Raw genomic sequence first — 27535 nt, 5'->3', positions numbered from 1 at the left:
TTCTAATCTAGTTATTTCAGTGCAAGTTTGTGTGTAGACTAGCCCTTACAAAAGAATCTGATCCTGATCATTGAATTAGTTTAGTTAATAATGTCCATCAATAAATTGGAGGTGATGAAAGATGGAGCTCAGAAACCATGTTCTTTCTCCCCCTTTTCTTCCCAGACACTAGAAACAATGCTGAGAAGGAGAACAACTTGAAAGAACTAATAAAAGAGCTGCCTGATGCCAACTATTGCCTGCTGAAGTACCTGTGCCGGTTCTTGACCCGAGTTGCTGAGCATCACACGGCAAACAGAATGAACGTTTTCAATCTGGCCACCATTTTTGGACCAACTTGTTTTCAGTAAGTTCATCGGGTTTTTTTTCCTCCCCTTTCTTTCACTTCAGCTGAGCACATTTTGAAGCAGGTGGCAAGAGACACAGCTCAGAATTCTCACTGTTTCAGTTGATCCTATAAATTCCCTGAACAATGGATGCAGGCTTTAGCGGTAACATTTGGGGTTTGGGTTGTCCTTTTGGGGCGTGAGGAGGGAGTTCTTTGGCATTTTGAAACACTTTTTTTTAAGCAGTTTGTTAGGTGGTGTAGACAGGACAAAAATGCAGCAGAAAATCCCCCAAATTTGTAGAAGGAAGAAAGTTGCATCTACCCAACTTTCTTCCTTTTCTGCCTCATACCATGGAGGCTTCTCTACACAACATCTAGAGAGGGGGGCATTTAGGGAAGAGAGCATCACAGGGCAGCTGCTGGATGCTCCCTGCTCCACGCTTCCAGGTAGTGAGACATGCAAACCCTCTTGATTCAGGAGTGTGTGATCCAGATCCAATGGCATTGTGGCGCTGACAGGAGCTGTGCTCCTAGAGGATCCAGAGATCTATCTGGAGGGGATGGGGCTCTGCAGAGAGAAAGGGAGTGGGATTTGCCACTAAATTCATTGGTTCTACTGACCGCTTCCTTCTGATCCAGACTCCTCCTCCTCCTTTCTGGAGGCAAGGATGTAATGGACTCCTCCAGTGCTAATGTGAACTTTGGAGTACATTGTGATGGAGTTTCAGATAGTAGGGCCCTGCGCAGAGATGCAGAGTTTCTTCCTACTCACTTGTTCTTACAGCTATTAACCTCCATGCTTCAAAATCCCAGGTGGTTGCTGAAGTAATGATTATTTTAGATAACCTCACTGCATTAAGTGACGAGTATTCTAAGTCCGTGCTGCCAGAAGTGTTAAATTATTGTCGTTTGAAACTTTAACCAGCCTGTTGGTGGTGGGGACATGGTGTGTTTGGTTTCCTTTGAGGTAGAAGAGTCCATAAATAAATCTGGAAGTTACAGATAATCTTGTAAATTTTATTGTGTTGTTAGTCTCCATCACTGGAATCAGAAAAAACAAACTCAATACCACACAATTACAAACATTGGTGTATACAGAGTCGCATATGTAGGTCACCATTAAAAAGCCAACATTTACCAGCACTTACACCCCGGGGTAGAAATGGTCATGAATCGTGTGACTGAAGATTTGCATTGGAAAATGCTGCTTTGTTGAAACCAAAACTTTTCCTGGAAATAGGCAAGTTTCGATGAAATTTTCGTTGGGGAAAGTTTCTGAGGTCCAGGATGGAACTTCTGTTCGGAACACAAGAATAGTTAAATGCCCAGAGGTCCGGGCATTTGCCTGCGTTATGAGAGACCCAGTTTCAAGTGTCTGTTCCGAATCAGGCAGGACTTGAACCTGGGTTTGCCGCATCGTAGGTGAGTGCCCTGACCATCAGCCTGTTGGCTAGTTTGGGTTGGGTGTGTCTTTTGGGGTTTTTTTGTTTTAAAAAAAAATTTGAAAGGTCTTGGTTTTTTCCTTAATGTGCAATGGGGGAAACATCTGAAATCTCAAAGCTTTGCAGGACAGGAAGGCTGCTGCCACCCAGCGCCAGAAATGGGTGTCTCGGCAGCTATGCAGGGCATAAAAAATATGTTCTTGGGCTTCTTTTTGTCATTGGAGTCTGTGGTCTTGCTCATCAGTAAGCAAGCAGAGAAGTTAATTTTTTACCAAAGCAGAACAAAACTCTTTACAAGAAGAAAGTGAAGTTCTGCATTGTAGCCTCCAACTCCTCATCACTCCTCATTCGTTTTCTTAATGAATGACTCTCAAGATGATGTTTCTGTCCAACAGAGCTAGGTGGAATGATGTATTCTGATGAGAAGGGAAGGAAAAGGTGGCACGACCCACAGGTGGAAATGGAAAACTTCCAAAGAAAAGCAGATCAGTGGATTTCAAACCTAAGGTATTTGGGTACGCTCGAGCTGAGGCTGTGCCTGGACACAGGCAGACGGGGATGCCTTTGGCCTCATGTAGGTTAGATTTATTTTGCCAGAAAATTCTCCACCATTGCTGCCATTGGGAGTGCTAGCATAGATGGTAGCCTGGTCGCTGCTGGCGTTTTAGACCTGCTCTGACAGGGTTGAAGGACCGGGTGGTTACAGTGCTGTTGTCTGGTCTGTACTAGAGCTCTGCCACTGTTGTTGGCAATGGTCAGAATTTAGAGACAAAGGAAAAGTGACTGTTGATGCCAAGGAAAGTGAAGTGCCAGGATTCTGTGTGTTTCCACCGTTTTAGTCACTCTTTCTCAAGTGAAAAAAAGAAAAGATCAAAATACCAGGTCAGTGTAGTTCTCCATACAGAAAAAATAAAGCCCCTATGCCTAGTTACTGTTGTTTTAAGGTTGAAGTGACTGAGAAGGACATGGGGCTGATCTGTATTAATTTACAAACTGTATGTTACCCAGTGTTGGGGATGGTAACAGTATGACAGTACTGGGTTAGTAGAATGTTTTATACGTATGCTGGTTTAGTTTAATAGCAGGGCTGATAGGAAACTAACAGGAAGGCAACACAATGGCCCCAGATGAGCAGCCTCCTGCCTGAGCTATTAACTGGGAAGTACTAGCAGAGTAATAAGCCTTGTTTTGCCACGGCTGGGATCCAAACACTCAGAAGGACACTAAACAATTCAATAGTCCCTCTCTTGGGCAGGGGAGTTGTTGTCAGGGAACTGTCCCTTGGGAACAAATTGATATAGAGACATGCTCCACTGGAGGGTCTGAAGAATCAAAACCTCCCTGGCCCCCTGCCAAAGGGTGATGAGGCTTGGATAAGACAGGCACGCCTATAAATGTGTTGTTTTTATGCTTTGTTCCAGCTGCTAAAATTAAACAATACTCTCGTTTAAGAAAAATGTCTGGTATTCACTGCTGATGGTAATCTCCCAAAGGGAAGACATGCAGGTGCCGGTCCCTGTTGGCTTATTTTTCTTCTTAGCTTTTGACAGTTAGCTGCTATATCTTTACAAGATCGAGACATGTCAGAGAGAAGAGATATAGATTCTTATTCTAATAAGTCCACATTTACTTTCAACCCAAGAAAATTCTTTTAAGCATTTCATCAGACCCATTCTTCTAGCAGCATGGTGCCATTGAAGGAACGGTCCTCAGTTGTTCAGGGATATGCTGTTAATAGGTAATTATACACTATAGTGAGGAGAGAGAGGTTCTAAACCATGAGCAATCATTCAGATTTCTTCAGCCCAGTTTTCTGGTTGTGTAAGTGCGTGAAACTGCAACTCTGTGGTACGACATCCTGTTCAGCTCTCCTGGCTAGCATGGAAAGGACCAAGGCTCTGTCCTCACGCTGCTCTTCCCTACCTTCTTTGCGTCCAGTACCAGAGGCGCCCAGATGTGTCCTGTTCTTGAGCTCCGGAAGCGCTAAATTTCGGCTCGTGGATGGTCACCTGTAAGGGGTACAGTGAGGAGGGAGGCTTTTTGCACTGTCTTTTCTCCTAGTCCCCTTTCAGGGTTCTCTGGCTAACAGTACACTGTGTGTCACCCCAGGGTTTCTGTCCTGAACAAATCTATCTCACTCTGAAGTAGATGAAGAATATTGTTGGTTCTTTTCTCCCCCACAGAGAGGTTTGTGTTGAGAGGGAGAAGCTCATGTATCCAACTGTAAGTGTTGATATAAGTTGTCCAGTGATGCCGGTTACATTGCTTGGAAATAGTACAGGAAAATTTCCTCATCTGATCTGTGGAGTGGAGCGTAGTTAGCAATTGGATATTTTCCTTTGAGACTTCCCTTCTTCTTTAGTTTAGCTTGCCCAATCATCTCCTGAGCTCCATACTCCTGATCAGGCCTCCTCTACTTGTGAGGGAGAGGGTTCTTGGAAGGTCTTCTACAGGGGCCGTGGTGCAGAGATGGAGCCAGGATGCAGCCGCACTCCATGGCATTCTACTCTGCAAAGCCTGCTGACAACAGAGTCGATATTCATACCCAAGTGAGTGCTGCTGGAATAGTCCATGCCTGCATGCCAGTTAGAAAAGGGAATTTTGTGTAAGAACTGGGTGGGTGGTGAATGGTGGCATGCTCCTGTGGGGGTGAAGGGAGGAGAGAGGAGGAGCAGGCAGGAGCTAACCATGCATAGAGGTAGGAGCCAACACAAGGATCTCTGGGGATTAGGAAATTCTTCCCTTCATGGGAGTTGCATTAGACGGGAACTCCGTAGGTGAGCTTCTTGGAATCACCTAGGTCCTCTGTATACCTCCAGTAGGTATTTCCACAGGAGGGTATGGTGTGGTCCCTCCAGTGTATGTCTGTTTTTATTTGGATAAGGCCATCCCACCTGCCATTGTGGAGCCAAGAAAAATATAATAAAAATGCAGGTTTCCTGCTTTCCCCCAAGGCCTTGTCTGCAATTGGAAATTGCTCTGACTAAGCAGTTGATGGAGCTGTGCTGGGACTGACCCGTAAGAGTAGACAAGGGCAAACCAAGTTTTGCAGTGATTGAACTAATCAGGTTTTACCCCGATTATGAGAAGGGATAAACCTCCATGAGCTCGGTCTGTGTAAACCCTTGCATGCCTTTGTCTATGCTTAGGGGTCAGCATTGATGCAACTATATCTATTGCTGAATAAGACTATTCCTGAGTGTGGGCAAAAGCTAAGAGTTGCAGACATGCTGATTTTTCCACTGAGGAGTGGAGCTGGAAGGAAGAGGAGTTCAGTAAATCCTAACCACTAATTCCAGTTCCAGTATAGTCCAAAGTGAAATATTTAGTAAGGGTATATTTTGAACTAGGATAATAAGGGATTTATTTTGTACTGTTGTTTGTAATACTCTCCTAGGTCCTTGCACATGTCTTTCATTTCTATCAATCCTACTTTATAATCACTACATCGCAGCAGCTGTTGGAACTGGTGGGGATTTTCATGCCCAAACCCTTGACTTTTTTTTTTCTTCTCAATTTCTTCATGTAAAGACGGAGGCAGCATGCTAGAAGTTCTAGCCCCCACAGGACAAAAGACAAAATTGCCTTCTGACATGAACTAGGAGAATAGAAATAGCAATTAAAGCATGAAAAGTTGCAAAACTGCCCCAGAGTTTATGCTTCTAAAAATTAACAAGTACCAGAAATGTGATACTGGTGTGTAAATAATTATTAGATCAATCATGAATATTTTTTGACGTTGTTGCTTTGCATGCTGCATGACAATTTCCCCCTTTCACTCCTCCTTTTCTGTTACAACATTAAAAGGTTGCCTGTTGACACATTTACAGTGCTCACTGATGACTGTTCATTTCCCAGTATTGATTGAGAGAGGTCAGTGAATGCTAAAGTGATTTCTGGTTGTGTCGATTACTTGATGATTGTTTCAAAACCTGATTGTCGACTAACAATTTAAGGCCTTGATTGTTTAATGGATTGTTTTACAGAAACATTTCCTTATTTGAGATTGATTGCATGGTAAATGAGTCCAGAGTAATAGCTTTATTAAAAAAAACCCATCCCATTAAATTGTTAAACAATGAACAAGGCTCCCAATGTCAGCAACATGGAGATCCGTTTTTATTAGTAAATTAAATGCTGGCAAAAACATTCGGGCAGAACAATGTAATATACTCATTTGACTTCCTTTTCTCCTTTGGAACACAGTTGCTGCATGTATTTGTGAACTGTCACAAATCGTTGCAAAGTGTTACCATCCAGTGTAAATGGTGCAGAGAGAACCTTTAGAAAGATGTGCCCAGCTGAAACAAAGAGAGAGACCTTGCACAACAAACTAATAATTTGTTTATAAAATAAAATGTAGCCAAGGGCAGCATCTAGCCTTGAATATCAGGACTGGTGGTGATCTAGTGTTTGTGTCATAGTCTACAAATTAATGACAATAAAACCTTGTAGTTATGTAGCACTTGGCGTCTGGAAGGACATCCAGACAACTTTTCAAGCTGTATTTAGTGTGACAAAGCTCTGTCCTTGCCTCCATGGGTCCCGCATTTCCTGGCAGATTTCGCTAGCCTCAGAGGCTCACTGTGATCCTGCACGTAACCCTTCTCTCTCTAGAGACAAGGGTCGCAGTCTACTGAGCCATTTTCATCATAAGCCAGCGAGGGAGATGAGGAGAAGTTATCCTTCCTTGCACAGTCTCTGTTGTCTCCCAGTCTCAGTGATTAATCAGGGGGCAAAGGTGGGGGGGGAGCCCGGGCTCACCCTCTACTCTGGGCTCCAGCCCAGGGACCCTAATAGTATCAGCTATGGTAACTGACCTTTTAGAAACATGACATGTACAATTCCCTGGGCTACTTCCCCCACAGCAGCCCTCACTTCCTCAAGCTCCACTTCACCCTTACCTCAGGGCCTCCTTCCTTGTGCCTGTTATGGTGTGTACTACTCAGCCCCTCCAACCGCGCAACTTCTTCCCACAGCTCCTGACATGCACCCCCACCTGACTGACTGGTTTTAACTGACTTTTAACTAATTTCAGCCAGCCCCTGATTGGCTTCAGGTGTCCCAATCAACCTAGCCTTCTCCCTGCCTTCTGGAAAGTTCTTAATCGGCCCCAGGTGTCTTAATTGACCTGGAGCTGCCATTTCACTTGTCCTGGTACCAGGGATTTGTTTAGCCTGGAGCAAATCTCTCTCTCCCTCCCACTGCTCTTCCATAGCATTCTAGCTTGGAGGGAGGTGGGAAGCTGCTGCTCCTCCTGCTACTAGGCCCTAAGCTCTCCCTGCTGCTCCAGCTGCTCCCCTGGCTGGGCCATTCTCTGCTACTTGGCTGCTGGACCCCCCACTCTTGGGTGCTGCTACTGCTGCAACTGCAACCCTGGGGTGGGGAGGGGGCTGCTAGCCCACTCCCCAGAGAGGAGGAGTGAGGGACCCCAGCAACTGCTGTTGTGGATACCACCACCACCACCACCTGAGAGGGGTCCATTCTGCCTGCCTGGACGACCACCTGGAGTTCCTGGAGCTGCTGCTGCTGCTGCTGTGGAGTCTGCTGCCTGGAGCTGCTGAAGCCCGAGGAAGAGAAGAAGAGGATCATCTGCCAGTGGGGCAGCACCTAGAGACTTTGCAGACCACCGTGGAGGGGGCCCTAAGACTGAGTAATTTTCAAACTGTGCTCTTGTGGTGGGGGTTTTGACTGTGTTTGTAGGGACACGGGGGGTGTGGCGTGGAGCTGCCCGCCGATCCATCTGTGTGTCCCCACCACTGTTACCACCACCGCTGCCCCCTCCACCACCCCCACTGGCTGTATACCAGCTGCCTCAGCTCCTGCCTCTGGCCTCAGCTGCTTGCTTGGCTTGCCACGCCCTATTTCCACCCTTTGGGTCAGAAGCAGCAGCAAGCTAAAAAAGACTTGTGCAAGTGCACATGGGCACATGTGCCCCCCCCGGACTGCCTACCCCCCAGCTTTGCCCTTTACTACCTGCCCCATTTGCCACTTGCTTTGCCTCCTCTTTTGCTCCAGCCCCCCTTACTAGCTTCAGTTTGTTTGCCTGCCCCGCCCATTTCCTTCTGCAGCCTTTGTTTGTTTGCCCCGCCCCAACCTCTGAAGCTAGCCCCTTGGTTTCCCTGTTCTACCCCCAGACCGCTTAGCCCCTCGCTCCGTGTGCCCATGCCCCCTCCCATGCGCTTGTGCAATTCCCCTTTTTAGTTGCAACCCTCTTCACTGCACCTTCAATGTTGTTGAATCCCCCCCCCCACAGTGCACCAAGAGGAGCCGGAATTTCCACCTTGTGTCGGTGACTGACTCCTAACCCCTGATTGCCCCCCGTCCAACCCACCCCTTTTGGCGCCCTCCTCCCCTGCCTGCAGCCTAGCGGGGAGGAGTGGTCGACCTGCTTCCCCTCTCCCCTCCTCCTTTTGATGTCCTCCCTTTCCTCCTTGCTCATGATGGCGGGGGATGAGACGGGTGAGACCTCTCCAGTAGCCCGAGCTCCCCCTCCCCCGCCTGCCCCTCTGTCACCCCCCCAAGCTTCTACGTCCGCTGCCAAACCATCTGCCATCGCCCCCGCTGGGGCACCAGCAGCGACGGGCACCGGGGTGACCTCCACTGCTGCCACGTCTATCACCCCCTCAGATTTGGGGGGAGTCCTCCCAGCCGGCGGGAAGGGCCAGGGGAAGAAGAAGGGGAAGGGCCCCGCTAAAAAGACCAGGTCCTCCATGGCAGGGGCTGCCCCCAATGCCCCGGCCCCATCTCCAGCTGGGGCGCCCCTCCCCGCTGTTCCCTCCACCGGCTCTGCAGGTGTCCCTCCCCCGGCCCCTAGAGCATACGCCCAGGTGGCGGCAGCCCCCCCGCCTGCCGCTACATCATTTCTCCAGCCCACCGCCTCCGCTACCATCTATAGCGGCCGGGGCCCCTTTCCCACCATGACCAGGAAGCACGGCGTCCGTTGCCTCCTGGTGCCCGCCTCACCCCACGTGGAGACCTATGTGCGGGCATTGGCGAGGGTGGTGGGGCCCACGGCCATTGTGGCGGCCTCCAAAATGTATGGCAAGGTCGTCTTCTTCCTAGCATCGGAGGCCGCCGCCCAGGAGGCGGTGGAGAAGGGCCTGGCGGTGGGGGGCGTGTTCGTCCCCTTAGAGCCGCTAGAGGACCTGGGCGTCCGCCTGGTCCTGACCTCCGTCCCTCCCTTTCTGCCCAATGCCGCCCTGTTACCCACCCTTTCTACCTTGGGAAAGCCCATCTCTGTCATCAGCCCGCTCCCGTTGGGCTGCAAAGACCCCGCCCTCCGTCACGTCCTCTCGTTCCGCCGGCAAGTGCAGCTTCAACTGCTGCCGGCGGCGCGCGACGGAGAGGCACTCGAGGGGTCCTTCCTAGTCCCCTACCAGGGGGCCCGTTACCGGGTGCATTATTCCACGGGGGAGGCCCGGTGCTACCTCTGCCGGGCGATGGGGCACGTCCGGAGAGACTGCCCCCTGGCCCGGGAAGGAGGGGCATCCAGGACACCCGAGCCCCGGCAGGACACCGGCCCCGTCATCGCCGACGCCCCTGGCTGCCCGGCACCTGAAACCGCCCCTCCTCCTTCCCAGTCCACCATTGCTCCCGCTCGGGCCCAAGGGGTACCTCCCCCACTATGCCCAAACGAGCGGGAGAACCCCGCCCCCGCTGTTTGCAATATGGCGGGGCCTGTGGAGGAGGGTGCGGCAGGGACACCGCCAAGTATGGGAGAGGGCCCGCCCCAAGGGGAATCTTCCCTCCCTTGTGCTGCCCCACCGTTACCCCCTCGAGTCCCTGAGCCATCGCCTCTGCCCCCTGACACAACCCCTGCTAGCCAGCCCCCGGATGATGCCATGGAGGGCTGGGCCCTAGTCCAAGGGAAGCGGGGCAAGCGGAAGGCTCGAGCTCCGCTCCTCCCATCTGATGCGGAGACCCCCCGGAAGACCAGGAAGGGGGGCACCGATGCCGAGCCTTCCGCTCTACCCACGGGTGTGTTCCACCCACCAGAGCCGGCTGGGGAAGACGTGGCAGCACTGGAAGGCGGTATCTCCCCTCCACGGGAGTCCCTCCCCTCCCAGACCCCCGAGGCACCATTTGAAACCCCAGTGTGCCCCGAAGTAACCATCGCGTCAGGTGCCGGCGGGGAGAATCCCGGGGTAGCGGAAAACAATTTTCCCTCTATATATGAGGAGATCGAGGCCCTGGGTCTGACCCCGGTCACCCAAGGGGAGGACGATCCTATGCCAGCGGGCCTCGATCTGGGCGACTTCTTTCCGGCCCCCTTTTCCCCATACTCCCTCCCCGTAACCGTTGCTTCTGCTCCCACCTCAGAGGAGCCCCTGGACTCCTCCATCAACCCGGCTGCAGAGGGCACCCCGCTGAGAGCCGCCAAGCCAGTTAAGGCGACGGCCAGTGCCACGCGGCTGGAACCTGAGCCACCAGGGGCATCCCTCGCTGGTGAGGAGCATTCGACCTCCTTTCCGGGAGAGGACCCTACAGAAGAAAGTCCACCTCCTGATGCCGTGGCTGCCAAATCCACCAGACAGCTTGCGCCCGGCATCGGTGAGAGCCCTCTCCCGACCCAGAATCTCACCTCTACCCCTGCCCCTGCCCTTCTCCCGCCCACCTCCCGAGATATTATTGCCACCCCTGGGACAGTCTCCTTCCCCTTTCCAACAGATGACTCCCAGGGAATGGCCTTTGTGTTTGCCCGTCCCGACCCACCAGGGGCTGCTATCCTCCCTCCGCCGCCCCCTATCGCCCCAGCATTCAGGTCAACCCATCAAGAGCCCCGTCGGGGGTCCGCACCCTGTCTGCCCGTCCCGCTGGGCCAGGGGGCTGTACCAAGGGCCCCATCGGGAAGCAACCAGACCATAACCCCAGCCCCCCATGCGCTGCGAGAGGAGTTGCGGGAGTTCCTAGAAGACGTCCGTGGCTCCCGCAACAAAGTCCAGCTTGCCCTCCAGCGATGGGGGGACTTTAATCAAATCCTCCGGGCCGCAAGGGCCCTCATGGGGGAGGGGAAAAGGACCGGGAGACAGGGCGCCGCGGCCTACCAGCGGGTCCGCCACTTCCGTGACTCCTTACTCACCTACGGGGTGGGTCACGGACTGCTACGCGGCCCGCCGGGAGCCACGAGCATTCCTGCCGGCGAGGATCCCCCCCAGCCCTCCTCATGGCACCCTTTACCATCGCAACATTGAACACCCGTGGCTGTAAGATGGGTCTCCGCAGGTCCCAGGTGCTCTCCTTCCTTCGAGAGGGGAGGTACTCTGTGGTTTTCCTGCAGGAGACCCATACGGATCAGACCGCCGAAGACAGCTGGCGGCTGGATTGGGGAGACAGGGTCTACTTTAGCCACCTCACAGTTCATACGGGTGGAGTGGCGACCCTGTTCTCCCCCGACCTACGGCCCGAGGTGCTGGGGGTCGCCGAGGCTGTGCCGGGTCGCCTGCTGCACCTCCGGGTCCAAATGGAGGGGCTCGTAGTCAACCTCGTCAACATCTATGCCCCAGCAGCGAGCCCAGAGCGGCTGCAATTCTATCAGCAGGCATCCGCCTTCCTCAGCACCTTGGATCCTCAGGAGTGCCTGGTCCTGGGAGGGGACTTTAACATCACCCTTGAGGAACGGGACCGCTCGGGAACCGAGCAGAGCCCGGCCGCCGTCGCCGTCCTCTAGGAGATAGTCGAACACCACTCCCTGGTGGACGTCTGGCGCGACCACCACCCGGATGACACTTCCACGTTCACCTTTGTCCGGGTGGAGGCCCATCGGTCGCGCCACTCCCGGTTGGACCGCATTTATTTATCACGCTTTCATCTTACACGAGCCCACTCCTCCAGCATCCGGCCGGCCCCATTTTCTGACCATCACATAGCCACCGTGACAGCCTCCCTCTGCGCGGAGAGGCCGGGGCCGGCCTATTGGCATTTTAACAACAGCTTGCTGGAGGATGCGGGCTTCGTGGCGTCCTTCCGGGAGTTCTGGCTGGCCTGGCGAGGGCAGCGGTGTGCCTTTCCCTCGGCACGGCGGTGGTGGGACGTAGGGAAGGTGCGCGCCCGGCTCTTCTGCCGTGACTACACCCGGGGCACCAGCCGACGGAGGGATGCAACGATAGAGCAGTTGGAACGGGAGGTCTTAGAGCTGGAGAGGCGTCTGGCCGCCAGCCCCGAGGATCCACCCCTCTGCGGAGCGTGCCGGGAGAAGCGGGAGGAGCTCCGGAGCCTCGAGGACCATCGGGCCCGGGGTGCCTTTGTTCGATCCCGCATCCGTCTCCTTCGGGAGATGGATTGCGGCTCCCGCTTCTTCTACGCCCTGGAAAAAAAGAGGGGGGCTAAGAAACATATCATCTGCCTACTGACTGAGGATGGCACCCCCCTCACGGATCCGGTGGAGATGTGCGAGAGGGCGAGAGCCTTCTACGCAAGCCTTTTCTCCCCGGAGCCGACCGATCCTAACGCTTGCAGAGTGCTGTGGGAGGAGCTCCCGACGGTCAGCGTGGGCGACCGAGACCGGCTAGAGCTGCCCCTCACTCTGGCTGAGTTCTCGGAAGCCCTCCGTCGCATGCCCACCAATAAATCTCCAGGCATGGACGGGCTGACCGTGGAGTTCTACCGCGTGTTCTGGGACGTCCTGGGCCCAGACCTAGTCACCGTCTGGGCCGAGTCTTTGCAGAGCGGGGTCCTCCCTCTTTCGTGCAGGCGAGCCGTGCTGGCCTTATTGCCAAAGAAGGGGGACCTCCGCGATTTACGAAATTGGCGTCCCGTCTCGCTCCTCAGCACGGACTACAAAATCGTGGCAAAAGCCATCTCCCTGAGGCTAGGGTCCGTGCTGGCGGACGTGGTCCACCCAGACCAGACCTACACCGTCCCGGGCCGCAGTATCTTCGACAACCTATATCTGGTCCGGGACCTATTGGAACTTGGGTGTAGGGATGGTCTGTCATTCGCCCTCCTGTCTTAGATCAGGAGAAGGCGTTCGACAGGATGGATCACGGGTATCTAATGAGCACTCTGCAGGCATTTGGCTTCGGACGCAGGTTTGTGAACTTTCTCCGGGTGCTGTACGCTTCCGCAGAGTGTCTGGTAAGACTCAACTGGACCCTGACCGAACCGGTCAACTTCGGGCGAGGAGTACGGCAGGGGTGCCCCCTCTCAGGCCAGCTCTACGCTCTGGCGATCGAGCCCTTCCTCTGTCTCCTCCGAAGGAGGTTGACAGGGTTGGTGCTGAGGGAGCCGGAGCTGCGGCTGGTCCTGTCGGCGTATGCTGATGACGTGCTCCTCATGGTCCAGGACCCGGGCGACTTGGTGCGAGTGGAGGCTTGCCAGGCCATCTATTCAGCAGCCTCCTCCGCGCGGGTCAACTGGGTCAAGAGCTCTGGCTTGGTGGTAGGGGACTGGCGGCAGGCGAGCCCCCGCCCACCCGCGCTTCAAGCCATCCGGTGGAACACGGGTCCGCTGCTCTATCTGGGCGTTTACCTTTCTGCCACGCATCCCTCTCCGCCGGAGAACTGGCAGAATTTAGAGGGCGGGGTGATAGAGCGGCTCCGGAAATGGACAGGACTGCTCCGGTGCCTCTCCCTTCGAGGGAGAGCGTTAGTGCTTAATCAACTAGTCCTGTCCATGCTTTGGTACCGGCTCAACACCCTGGTCCCAGCCCCGGCTTTCCTGACCAACCTGCGGACATCGATTCTGGAGTTCTTTTGGTCAGGACTGCACTGGGTCCCTGCAGGGGTTCTCCATCTACCTGTGGAGGAGGGAGGGCAGGGCCTCAAATGTCTGTTTACTCAGGTCCATGTCTTCCGCCTCCAGACCCTGCAGAGGCTCCTTTATGGTGCAGGTAGTCCGGCGTGGAGCATACTGGCGCACGCCTTCCTGCGCCGCTTCCGAGGGCTCCGATACGACCGGCAGCTCCTTTATCTCCATCTGAGAGGTCTTCCGCGAGACCTCTCCGGGCTGCCGGTCTTCTACCAGGACCTCCTCCGGACCTGGAAACTCTTTACAACGAGCAGGTCCGTGGCGGCCACCGAGGGGGCAGATCTCCTCGCGGAGCCCCTGCTACACAACCCCCAGCTCCGTTTGCAGGTGGCGGAGTCCCGCTCGGTGCGCCAGAGGTTGGTCCTGGCAGAGGTCACAAGAGTCGGAGACCTCCTGGACTATGACCGGGGAGACTGGCTGGATCCCCTAACCTTCGCTCAGCGCATGGGGCTTTCCAGACCTTGTACTCCCCGATGCATACTTCAGGAGGTGAAGGCCGCTTTGCCGCCCGCTGCTCGGGTTTATCTCGACCGGGTCCTGCACGAGGGCACGCCCCGCCCACCCACTACCCCAGGCCCGCCGGACCTTTTAATTGGACCCCTCCCTCGTGGACCCAACCGATCCCTTCACCCCTTCACTAGAAGCCGGCTGCACGAGATGCAGCCGGTCTGTTTTCAAACCGCGCCAAGAAAACATCTCTACACACTCGTGCTCCACACCCTTCACGCCCGCACCCTCGTGTCCCGCCCCGATACAAAATGGCGGGACCTCCTGCCACCTTTGGAGGGTGCAGAGCCCCGGTGGGGCAGCCTATATTCCATCTTAGTCCCAAAGCCCGCCGGGGATGTCAGTTGGCGGCTCCTTCACGGAGCCGTGAGCACGGGCGTGTACTTGGCGCGGTTCACCACAATCCCAGACACCTGCCCCTTTTGCGGCGTGAGGGATACCCTGGCACATGTCTACCTGGAGTGTGCCAGGCTGCAGCCCCTATTCCGGCTCCTCACCAATATCTTATTACGTTTTTGGTTGCACTTCTCCCCTCACCTTCTCATTTATGCACTCCCTATCCGTGGCCCCACAAAGTCCCGGGATCTCCTGGTCAACCTCCTCCTGGCCCTAGCTAAAATGGCCATCTACAAAACCAGAGTGAGGAGGTTGGCCGATGGAGTCTCCTGTGACTGTGGGGCCTATTTCAGATCCTCGGTCCGTTCACGTATCCGGGCAGAGTTCCTCTGGGCGGCGTCCTCTGACTCCCTTGACGCCTTTGAGGAGCAGTGGGCTCTGTCCGGGGTTCTCTGCTCGGTGTCCCCGTCCGGTTCCCTTCTTTTGACCCTTTGACCGCACTCCTGTCCCTGTTATTTTATTAGTTGTCCCCCGGAATTTTTTGGGTATCTAGGTCCTGTGGATCCCCCTTTTAGGCTGGGGGGGACCCTTTAGCAGTGGACGGGCTTCGCCCGCCCACTTCCCGGATCCCAATAAGACTGCTCTTCCATAGCCGCCTAGCTTGGAGGGAGGTGGGAAGCTGCTACTCCTGCTGCTGCTAGGCCTTAAGCTCTCCCTGCTGCTCCAGCTGCTCCCCTGGCTGGGCCAGACACCACCCCCCTGTTCTCTGCTATCTGGTTGCTGGACCCCCCACTCTCGGGTGCTGCTACTGCTCCAACTGCAGCCCCGGGGGGGGGAGGCTGCTAGCCCACTCCCCAGAGAGGAGAAGTGAGGGACCCCAGCCACTGCTGTTGTGGATACCACCACCAGCACCACCACCTGAGAGGGGTCCATTCTGCCTGCCTGGATCACCACCTGGAGTTCCTGGAGCTGCTGCTGCTGTGGAGTCTGCTGGCTGGAGCTGCTGAAGCCCCGAGGAGGAGAAGGAGAGGACCATCTGCCACCTAGAGACTTTGCAGACCACCGTGGAGGGGGCCCTAAGACTGAGTAATTTTCAAACTGTGCTCTTGTGGTGGGGGTTTTGACTGTGTTTGTAGGTACACAGGGGGTGTGGAGTGGAGCTGCCCGCCGATCCATCTGTGTGTCCCCCCGAACCCCCACCACTATTACCACCACCGCTGCCCCCTCCACCACCCCCACTGGCTGTATACCATCTGCCTCAGCTCCTGCCTCTGGACTCAGCTGCTTGCTTGGCTTGCCATGCCCTATTTCCACCCTTTGGGCCAGAAGCAGCAGCCAGCTAAAAAAGACTTGTGCAAGTGCACATGGGCACATGTGCCCCCCCCGGACTGCCTACCCCCCAGCTTTGTCCTTTACTACCTGCCCCATTTGCCACTTGCTTTGCCTCCTCTTTTGCTCCAGCCTCCCTTACTAGCTTCAGTTTGTTTGCCTGCCCCGCCCATTTCCTTCTGCAGCCTTTGTTTGTTTGCCCCGCCCCAGCCTCTGAAGCTAGCCCCTTGGTTTCCCTGTTGTACTTCCAGACCGCTTAGCCCCTCGCTCCGTGTGCCCATGCCCCCTCCCATGCGCTTGTGCAATTCCCCATTTTAGTTGCAACCCTCTTCACTGCACCCGCAATGTTGTTATATCCCCCCCCCCCCCAGTGCACCAAGAGGAGCCGGAATTCCACCTTGTGTCGGTGACTGACCCCTAACCCCTGATTGCCCCCCGTCCAGCCCACCCCTTTTGGCGCCCTCCTCCCCTGCCTGCAGCCTAGCGGGGAGGAGTGGTCGACCTGCTTCCCCTCTTCCCTCCTCCTTTTGGTGTCCCCCCTTTCCTCCTTGCTCATGATGGCAGGGGATGAGACGGGTGAGACCCCTCCAGCAGCCCGAGCTCCCCTTCCCCCGCCTACCCCTCAGTCACCCCCCAAGCTTCTACCTCCGCTGCCAAATCATTTGCCACCGCCCCCGCTGGGGCACCAGCAGCCACGGGCACCGGGGTGACCTCCACTGCTGCCACGTCTCTCATCCCCTCAGACTCGGGGGGAGTCCCCCCAGCCGGCGGGAAGGGCCAGGGGAAGAAGAAGGGGAAGGGCCCCGCTAAAAAGACCAGGCCCTCCATGGCAAGGGCTGCCCCCAATGCCCCGGCCCCATCTCCAGTTGGGGCGCCCCTCCCCGCTGTTCCCTCCACCAGCTCTGCAAGTGTCCCTCCCCCAGCCCCCAGAGCATACGCCCAGGTGGCGGCAGCCCCCCCGCCTGCCGCTGCGTCATTTCTCCAGCCCACTGCCTCCGCTACCATCTATAGCGGCCGGGGCCCCTTTCCCACCATGACCAGGAAGCACGGCGTCCGTTGCCTCCTGGTGCCCGCCTCGCCCCACGTGGAGACCTATGTGCGGGCGTTGGCAAGGGTGGTGGGGCCCACGGCCATTGTGGCGGCCTCCAAAATGTATGGCAAGGTCGTCTTCTTAACATCGGAGGCCGCCGCCCAGGAGGCGGTGGAGAAGGGCCTGGCGGTGGGGGGCGTTTTTGTCCCCCTAGAGCCGCTAGAGGACCTGGGCGTCCGCCTGGTCCTGACCTCTGTCCCTCCCTTTCTTCCCAATGCCGCCCTGTTACCCGCCCTCTCTACCCTGGGGAAGCCCATCTCTGTCATCAGCCCTCTCCCGTTGGGCTGCAAAGACCCCGCCCTCCGTCACGTCCTCTCGTTCTGCCGGCAAGTGCAGCTTCAACTACCACCGGCGGCACGTGATGGAGAGGCGCTGGAGAGGTCATTCCTAGTCCCCCACCAGGGGGCCCATTACCGGGTGCATTATTCCACGGGGGAGGCCCGGTGCTACCTCTGCCGGGCGATGGGGCACGTCCGGAGGGACTGCCCCCTGGCCCGGGAAGGAGGGGCATCCAGGACCCCCGAGTCCCGGCAGGGCACCGGCCCTGTCATCGCTGACACCCCTGGTTGCCCAGCACCCAAAACCACCCCTCCTCCTTCCCAGTCCACCATTGCTCCTGCTTGGGCCCAAGGGGCACCTCCCAACTATACCCAGACGAGCGGGAGAGCCCCGCCCCCGCTGCTTGCAATCTGGCGGGGCCTGTGGAGGAGGGTACGGCAGGGACACTGCCGGGCATGGGAGAGGACCCGCCCTAAGGGGAATCTTCCCTCCCTTGTGCTGCCCCACCGTTACCCCCTCGAGTCCCTGAGCCATCGCCTCTGCCCCCTGACGCAACCCCTGCTAGCCAGCCCCCAGATGATGCCATGGAGAGCTGGGCCCTAGTCCAGGGGAAGGGGGGCAAGCGGAAGGCTCGAGCTCCGCTCCTCCCATCTGACGCGGAGGCCCCCCGGAAGACCAGGAAGGGGGGCACTGATGCCGAGCCTTCCGCTCTACCCACGGGTGTGTTCCATCCACCAGAGCCGGCTGGGGAAGACGTGGCAGCACTGGAAGGCGGCATCTCCCCTCCACGGGAGTCCCTCTCCTCCAAGGCCCCCGAGGCTCCATCTGAAACCTCAGTGTGCCCCAAGGCAACAGTCGCGTCAGGTGCCGGCAGGGAGAATCCCGGGGTGGCGGAAAGTGATCTCTCATCAATATACGAGGAGATTGAGGCCCTGGGTCTGACCCTGGTCACCCAGGGGGAGGACGACCCTATGCCAGCGGGCCTCGATATAGGCGACTTCACTCCAGCCCCCCTTTCCCCATGCTCCCTCCCCCTAACCGTTGCTTCCCACCTCCCAGGGGCCCCTGGACTCCTCCATCAACCCAGCTGCAGATCGCACCCCACTGAGGGCTGCCGAACCTGTTGAGGCGACGGCCAGTGCCACGCAGCCGGGACCTGAGCCACCAGGGGCACCCATCGTTGGTGAGGAGCATTCGACCTCCTTCCCGAGAGAGGGCCCTACAGGAGAGAGTCCACCCCCTGATGCCGTGGCTGCCAAATCCACTATAGAGCCTGCGCCCGGCATCACTGAGAGCCCTCTACCCGCCCAGAATCTCACCTCTAACCTTGCCCCTGCCCCTGTCCCATTCCCGTCCACATCCTGAGATGTTATTGCCGCCCCTAGGGCTGTCTCCTTCCCCTTGCCAACAGATGACCCCCAGGGAGCGGCCTTTGTGTTTACCCGTCCCAACCTACCAGGGGCTGCTATCCTCCCTCCGCCGCCCTATCGCCCCAGCATTCAGGTCAACCCATCAGGAGCCCCGTCGGGGGTCCGCACCCTGTCTGCCCGTCTCGGTGGGCCACAGGGCTGTACCAAGGGCCCCGTCGGGGAGTAACCAGACCATAACCCCAGCCCCCCATGTGCTGCGAGAGGAGTTGCGGAAGTTTCTAGAAGACGTCCGTGGCTCCCGCAACAAAGTCCAGCTTGCCCTCCAGCGATGGGGGGACTTTAATCAAATCCTCCGGCCGCAAGGGCCCTCATGGGGGAGGGTAAAAGGACCGGGAGGCATGGCGCCACGGCCTACCAGCGGTCCGCCTCTTCCGTGACTCCTTACTCACCTACGGGGTAGGTCACGGACTGCTGCGCGGCCTGCCGGGAGCCGCGAGCATCCCTGCCGGCGAGGATCCCCCCCAGCCCTCCTCATGGTACCCTTTACCATTGCAACATTGAACACCCGTGGCTGTAGGATGGGTCTCCGCAGGTCCCAGGTGCTCTCCTTCCTTCGGGAGGGGAGGTATTCTGTGGTTTTCCTGCAGGAGACCCATACGGATCCGACCGCCAAAGACAGCTGGCGGCTGGAATGGCGGGACAGGGTCTACTTTAGCCACCTCACAGTTCGTACGGCTGGAGTGGCGACCCTGTTCTCCCCTGACCTATGGCCCGAGGTGCTGGGGGTCGCCGAGGCTGTGCCGGGTCGCCTGCTGCACCTCTGGGTCCGCATGGAGGGGCTCGTAGTCAACCTCGTCAACATCTATGCCCCAGCAGCGAGCCCAGAGCAGCTGCAATTCTATCAGCAGGCATCCGCCTTCCTCGGCACCTTGGATCCTCAGGAGTGCCTGGTCCTGGGAGGGGACTTTAACATCACCCTTGAGGAGCGGGACCGCTCGGGGACCGAGCAGAGCCCGGCCGCCGTCGCCGTCCTCCAGGAGATAGTCGAACACCACTCCCTGGTGGACGTCTGGCGCGACCACCACCCGGTGGTCCACTTCCACATTCACCTTTGTCCAGGTGGAGGCCCATCGGTCGTGCCACTCCCGGTTGGACCGCATTTATTTATCACGCTTTCATCTTTCACGAGCCCACTCCTCCAGCATCCGGCCGGCCCCATTTTCTGACCATCATATAGCCACCGTGACAGCCTCCCTCTGCACGGAGAGGCCGGGGCCGGCCTATTGGCATTTTAACAACAGCTTGCTGGAGGATGCGGGCTTCGTGGCGTTCTTCCGGGAGTTCTGGCTGGCCTGGCGAGGGCAGCGGCGTGCCTTTCCCTCGGCGCGGTGGTGGTGGGACCTAGGGAAGGTGCGCACCCGGCTCTTCTGCCGTGACTACACCCGGGGCGCCAGCCGACGGAGGGATGCAGCGATAGAGCAGTTGGAACGGGAGGTCTTAGAGCGGGAGAGGCATCTGGCCGCCAGCCTCGAGGATCCACCCCTCTGCAGAGCGTGCCGGGAGAAGCAGGAGGAGCTCCGGAGCCTCAAGGACCATCGGGCCCGGGGTGCCTTTGTTCGATCCCGCATCCGTCTCCTTCGGGAGATGGATCGCGGCTCCCACTTCTTCTACGTCCTGGAGAAAAAGAGGGGGGCTAAGAAACATATCATCTGCCTACTAGCAGAAGATGGCACCCCCCTCACGGATCCGGTGGAGATGTGCGAGAGGGCGAGAGCCTTCTACGCAAGCCTTTTCTCCCCGGAGCCGACCGATCCTAACGCTTGCAGAGTGCTATGGGAGGAGCTCCCGATGGTCAGCGTGGGTGACCGAGACCGGCTAGAGCTGCCTCTCACTCTGGCCGAGTTCTCGGAAGCCCTCCGTCGCATGCCCACCAATAAATCTCCGGACATGGACGGGCTGACCGTGGAGTTCTACCGCGTGTTCTGGGACGTCCTGGGCCCAGACCTAGTCACTGTCTGGGCCGAGTCTTTGCAGAGCGGGGTCCTCCCTCTTTCATGCAGGCGAGCCGTGCTTGCCTTATTGCCGAAGAAGGGGGATCTCCGTGATTTACGAAATTGGCGTCCCGTCTCGTTCCTCAGCACGGACTACAAAATCGTGGCAAAAGCCATCTCTCTGCGGCTAGGGTCCGTGCTGGCGGACGTGGTCCACCCAGACCAGACCTACACCGTCCCGGGCCACAGCATCTTCGACAACCTATATCTGGTCCGGGACCTACTGGAACTTGGGTGTAGGGATAGTCTGTCGTTCGCCCTCCTGTCCTTAGATCAGGAGAAGGTGTTCGACAGGGTGGATCACAGGTATCTCCTGAGCACTCTGCAGGCGTTTGGATTCGGACCCAGGTTTGTGAATTTTCTCCGGGTGCTGTACGCTTCCGCAGAGTGTCTGGTAAGGCTCAACTGGACCCTGACCGAACCGGTCATCTTCGGGCGAGGAGTACGGCAGGGGTGCCCCCTCTCAGGCCAGCTGTACGCTCTGGTGATCGAGCCCTTCCTCTGTCTCCTCCGAAGGAGGTTAACAGGGTTGGTGCTGCGGGAGCCGGAGCTGCGGCCGGTCAAGTCGGCGTACGCTGATGACGTGCTCCTCATGGTCCAGGACCCGGGCGACTTGGTGCGGGTGGAGGCTTGCCAGGCCTTCTATTCGGCAGCCTCCTCCGCGTGGGTCAACTGGGTCAAGAGCTCTGGCTTGGTGATAGGGGACTGGTGGCAGGCAAGCTCCCTCCCACCCACGCTTCAGGCCATCCGGTGGAGCACGGGTCCGCTGCTCTATCTGGGCGTTTACCTTTCTGCCATGCATCCCTCTCCACTGGAGAACTGGCAGAATTTAGAGGGCGGAGTGATAGAGCGGCTCCGGAAATAGACAGGACTACTCCAGTGCCTCTCCCTTTCGGGGGAGAGCGCTGGTGCTTAATCAACTAGTCCTGTCCATGCTCTGGTACCGGCTCAGCACCCTGGTCCCGGCCCCGGGTTTCCTGGCCAACCTCCGGACATCGATTCTTGAGTTCTTTTGGTCAGGACTACCCCAGGCCCGCCGGACCTTTTAATTGGACCTCTGCCCCCTGGACCCAACTGATCTCCTCACCCCTTCACTGTAAGCCCGCTGCACGAGATGCAGCCAGTTGCTAACAAACCGCACCAAGAAAACATCTATACACGCTCGTGCTCCACACCCTCCACGCCCTCACCCTCGTGTCCCGCCCCGTTACAAAATAGCGGGACCTCCTGCCACCTTTGGAGGGTGAGGAGCCCCTGTGGGCCAGCCTATATTCCACTTTTGTCCCAAGGCCCGCTGGGGATGTCAGTTGGCGGCTCCTTCACGGAGCTGTGAGCACGGGCGTGTACTTAGCGTGGTTCACCTTAATCCCAGACACCCGCCCCTTTTGCGGCGTAAGGGAAACCCTGGCACATATATACCTGGAGTGTGCCAGGCTGCAGCCCCTATTCCGGCTCCTCACCAATATTTTATTACGTTTTTGGTTGCACTTCTCCCCTCACCTTCTTATTTATGCACTCCCTATCCATGGCCCCACAAAGTCACGGGATATCCTGGTCAACCTCCTCTTGGCCCTAGCTAAAATGGCCATCTATAAAACTAGAGTGAGGAGGTTGGCCAATGGATCTCCTGTGACTGTGGGGCCTACTTCCGATCCTTAGTCCGTTCACGTATCCGGGCAGAGTTTCTCTGGGCGGTGTTCTCTGACTCCCTTGACGCCTTTGAGGAGCAGTGGGCGCTGTCCAGGGTTCTCTGCTCGGTGTCCCCGTCCGATTCCCTTCGTTTGACCCTTTGACCACATTCCTGTCCCTGTTATTTCATTAGTTGTCCTCCGAAATTAATTGGAATCTAGGTCCTGTGGATCCCCCTTCTAGGCTGGGGGGGATCCTTTAGCAGTGGACGGGCTTCGCCCGCCCACTTCCCGGATCCCAAAAGGACTACTCTTCCATAGCCATCTGGCTTTGCCCCATCACAATAGGAATCTCTCTGCTCCTCAGTGGAGTTCAGCCATCTTTAGAATTGAATGTGACAACTATTACTATTAGTGCTCACAACTGACATAACAATTTAGGACAGGAAACAAAGAAAAATATTTCAGCTAGTTGAAACTGATGGAAGAATTTGTAGGCAGAGTGGGCCTGATCCAAAGCCCACTTTAGCCAATGGGTATCGTCCATTTGGTTCAGGCCCATTATGATCTCTCTAATTGGAATATGGCTGAAATGCTTGGGCTAACGCTCCTGTTTCCATAGGATCCCACAGAGCACATGTGGTCATGACTGTAGTTTTGTGTCATCTGAAAGACAGCCCAGTGCCCCTAACACCATGTTGGGACATTTCATGTGTCACCCAAAAATTCATTAAACAAAACATAACTTTTTAATTAACCACAGTGGCTTTCACTGGAGCAGAGCAGCAGCAACAACAAAAATAAAGTGTCAAAGTGAGTTGAGTTGGCACAGTGTGAGGGATCCTTATTTTTGGGTGTTGTCTCCAGATTCCCATCAACTGCAACTGATTGCCTTAGAAAATGTCCCACATCTGAAAGGTGCGCTTACCATGGTTTATAAGATGTATGCTGCTCCCCTGTAATTTTGAAAGGATACACTTAGCCATTAAAACTCCACCTTGTTTATAAGCGTCACAAAACATTTTGTAAACTCCATAGTTTGTGGAGTTTGTAAACTGTAAACCAAATAGCCTTATTCAAGGAGTTTGGAAGCTTGACAGATCACAGAGCAACATTTGTACGCTCTGCAAACCAAACAGCTTCTATTCTGGAAACATAGCTCTTTAGGAAGGTGTAATTTTATACCTTCCTCTGCCAGCGCTGGTAAACTGTGGTCCTGTATAATTGTTTCTTGAAATCATAGCTAAAAACATGTTTTTCTTTTATATCTTCTGATTTTTTCTGCTTATTACTTTATTCTGCATTTGTATTACTTAAATATGTAAATTGGTGATGAAGGTCTATAGGAAAGCTCCTTTATGGAATGATGATGTGATGGATCATCAGAAAAGACAAAGCAGCCACAGTGATGAAATTTAAAATAGTGCAAAGTGTGAGTGCCTTTAAAAACAGATGGATGCTATTTTAAAGCGCAGTATTAAAAGGCGTTGCCTCTTGTTGCTTTTTCTGCTTGCTGGATATTTGCCCTTTTGTGATGACAAAATAAGTTTAAGTTTAATTGCCTCAAGTGAAGGCTTATTATTGTGATGGACAAGAACATTTTTAATTCTGATATTGTTGTTTTGCAGCTGGTTTCCATAAATAGGCATTGTGCCCTTTTCTCGTCCCTTGTGTATTTCTTTTTTGTTGATGGCAATGTGGTAGCTGAAGAACGCTTTCCAGAGGATGGTGTTAACTCTTCAGAAGAATTTTGTACATGTACATTTGGTTGTTGTCATACATGGATTTTGACGCCTCTGGATTTTATAACACATCTTACACATTTTATAACAGGGAATAGAGGAAACTTACAGAGATCAAATGCACAACAAATATTGGCTGTTTAGTCCAGTAGCTATTGGTTCACGCCTAAAAGGTATGCATATGTTTGGTTTCAGGAGGATTACTTGTGCTGAGTAATTTTTTCAGGATCTGGCCCTATGAATATCTGAAATATTTCATATGGAAGATTACTGTGGGTTCTGAATAAGGGTCCCCCCTACTCCGTCCTCTTAATCAAACCTGTATGGCCTAGTACTTTGTGCAACTCTCAATTTATGTATCTGCAACTAATAAATTGCAGCCTACCTGAAACCCACTCACAGATGATGGTGTGGGGCTGCACATGTAGCCTCCTGTCAAGAAAAAGCCATCCCTTGGGGTTTCTTTTCTTTTTTTAGTGAGACATGTTCTTTTGCTTGGGCAGGTAAGTTTGGACATTGACAGATGCCCTGCTAGGAATAGGGTTGAAGTCATGGCCAAACAACAGTAGTTTGACTTGTGATCTCTTGGAACCAGGCTCTGGCGCATGAATGGAACTTTCAGAGAGGGTGCATATTCTCCTGTTTGCATGCACCTTGTGTTTTCTGCTCCCACAAATTCTCCTGTACTCAAATCTGGCTATGGGGTTTTAGGCCAACAGTGAATTGCACCATTGCACAGACTGCACTTCTGTTTCATTTATTTGCCCTAGATAACTATTTCACCCACAGCTAAATAATTATACCCCCTTGTAGTCTGCCAGTGTACAAATGCCAGTGTGTGTGCATTTTAAGTACCGGTAAATTGTCTCTGGTTTACTCTTGTATCACTGTGTCTGAAGAATGCAAGGAAAAGGAAGAAAAGGTGTGGCGATAGACCACAGTATAACTCTAATAGTATGCTGTGAACCAAATGTCCTTTTCAACTTCTGTTTACTGCTTGGAAGAATAAAATCTCTGTGTAAAAAACCAAAATAGGATTTTAATATTTGTAATGGCTGAGACTTAGATTTGTTTTCCCCCTCTATAATGTGTCAAGTATTTCTTGGGATTCCAGCGTGGAATGTATTGATTTTTGTGCAAGGGCTGTTTGCTGGGCATATTTGCTGTATGAAATCCAAGTATCCAAACTGCGCTTTTGGTTTATTGCTTAATTTGCAAAAGTTAAAAATGTGACCTAAATTTCAACAGGGGTTATTCATTTGAATTGTACCTGTTTTGGCTGCTGGTGACATATAACATATACAGACATAGCACACAGACTATTAGAATGAAAGTAGAGGGACTGAATCTTTAAAATTAGAATTGTTGTTTAACTTTCAGCATTGGCCCAAAGTGACTTTCAGGCTATCTTTGGTTGCATTTTGTCTCAGCCCTCACTGACCCTGCTCCTGCAATGAGCTCTATACATCTGGACTGAATGTTTGGGGCCAGGGTATTCATTAAAAAATACCCCTCATAACATGCATACATAACTGCTGTAATAGTCACTATCACAAATTAAGTTTGGAATATAACTCCTGTTATGTACAGTGCTATTGACACTGGTTGAAACCTTTTTGAAGAACTTTCCCTTTGAGGTGAAACTCTGTAGGAGCTCACTCCAGATATTATTTTTTAATTTTGGGTTTGAAGAAAGCAATTTAAGCCATTTTTGAGCTACTGAAGAATGAAGGAAATACAGTTTTTAACTAAAATATATAAATGCCTTTTTTTTTTTTTTTTTTTTTTTTTTTTTGCTGACTGGTAGCTCAAAATCACTTAGACAAAAAATTCAGATGTGGCACATACCTAGTCCTCAATGAGGAATAGTTATTGTCAACTCTGAAGGAAGAAAATTCAGAGTTTAAAAAAAAATGACGAGTTGAAATATTTGCTTTTGAGCATGAAGAGTAGGGAATTTCTAAGACTTTTGCAGAACCTAAGGAAGCCTTGGTATAATGAAATCCAAATGCTACAGACATGGGTTAGTTGATAAAATTACCCAGCCAAGAGTAAAATTCTGGTTCTGAGCTCCAAAACACAAGCCCTTACCGCTTGAGCTAAAAAGAAAATTTCTTATCAGGCAGTAGTGCAAGGCCACATATCCTGTGTGTGGGGAAGCACTAGAGCTAGACCTACATACAAACATCATTATGTCACAGCCAGGCATGAGGAGATTGCTGAACATTTGTCCTGCCTTGCTAGGGGTTGGCCTGGAATTAATCCCTGGTGCTGCTTGTAAGAAGTGTTGTTGATTTTTCCCTTGTATTTCTCCACAAAGATGTGACCAAAGGGTACAATTTCCCTTCTCTTACTAGACCCAATGTTAGTCCGGACTTTAGTACTGCCACAGCTACAGCAGCTCACTCCTTTGGTCCCCAATGATCATGTTCAGCCGAGTAGGAGTAGGCATTGTTTCAGCTCCCCATTGAAGGGCTCATCAGTGAGGTATGAGGGGAGCCTCTGAAGCCACTCCTTCTCCGTGATGCTACTGGAGCCTTCATTGGGATGGGCAGAGCTCACAGGGCAGGGATCAAAAGGACTCTGTTTCTGGACTGATTGCAAAGTTGGACAGATGTGAGTAGGAGGAGAGGAGAAGTAGGAATAATGAATGTGAGTGGGGGGAGTTTTAGGGAGTCCCATTTGTTTCTTTTTCCTGTTCACAAAAATACCGAGTTTTTTGCATTTAATTTCCTTATTTCAGTGCCATGTTAAGGCAGTAAACTGCAACATGGAAAATATCAGAATATGAAAAAATGTTCTCAGAAGAGTGTCAAATCATTCCTATTTCACATATCTATGTAATAGCTCTTTATTGTTAATTAGGCAGTTACCATTACATTTTAATGCACAGTTGGAGTAACGTGGAGGAGGTAATGTTATTCTGAGGGCCTTAACTTTTAATATTGTCTGACTTCTTTCCTGTATAAATTATTAAGTTACCATAATATACTTGTTGGCATCTAATTATTAGTTACAATACTATAATTCTGTAAGGTGCTAAGTGAGTTCTGGAAAAGCTGTTCTTGAGCAAAATGGGACTGATTTAAAAAACCCACGGATGTCAGAGGAAAGATTCCCATGGACCTCGATAGACTTTAGATCAGGCCCAGTGTTTGTCCTCTTTGGGGAATTCCTATAGCACGAGAAGTTCTGACACAGAAACGGTGTGAGAACCAGTCACCTGTTGTAGACCATGGGTGAGAACAACATAACCTGAGGCAAAGCCTGAAGACTTATCTCTTCTAAAGCATTCCGAAGTTAGTTCTGATCCCCAGCAATCTAGCATTTTAGTGTTATCATCTAAGTGGAGGTGTTAGTTTTTTGTTTATTTGTTTAAATTCTGTGAGTGGATTTATTGTTTGTGAAGGTGAGGGATGAATATTATGGCTGGAGATTAAAGTTTGCACCTTAGTGCTTACTCGTTGACCTGTCAGACACCTGTTATTATACACTGGGCTACTGCCTCTGACTACAGGCTGCCCCTTGCGTGTGGTTAGGTGTTAGTTTTGTGATGTGAACCCACTACCAGTATAATTTTCACTCCTCACCTGATCCAAACTAGACAATCTAGGCTAGGGGATCTCAAACTCAATTTACCTTAGGGCCAGTGCCAGTCCTCAAATCCTCCGAGCGGGCCAATAAT

The 27535-nt window shown here is 53.7% G+C and overlaps 1 protein-coding gene across 6 annotated transcripts in view; it reads left to right on the top strand.

Annotated features, from left to right (window-relative positions):
* FAM13A (family with sequence similarity 13 member A) overlaps positions 1-27535 on the top strand; it is a 230767-nt gene that overhangs the window by 34789 nt on the left and 168443 nt on the right. For all 6 annotated transcript variants that reach the window (XM_038398558.2, XM_038398553.2, XM_043514126.1 and 3 more), the window contains exon 4: positions 166-346. In XM_038398558.2, the coding sequence (XP_038254486.1) occupies positions 166-346 (181 nt within the window). The remainder of the gene's footprint in view (positions 1-165; positions 347-27535) is intronic.

The sequence above is a fragment of the Dermochelys coriacea genome, chromosome 4 (assembly GCF_009764565.3).
Source record: "Dermochelys coriacea isolate rDerCor1 chromosome 4, rDerCor1.pri.v4, whole genome shotgun sequence".
NCBI classification, from domain to species: domain Eukaryota; kingdom Metazoa; phylum Chordata; order Testudines; family Dermochelyidae; genus Dermochelys; species Dermochelys coriacea.
The sequence above is the reverse complement of the archived record's forward strand: the minus strand, read 5'-3'. Positions and strand labels throughout refer to the sequence as shown.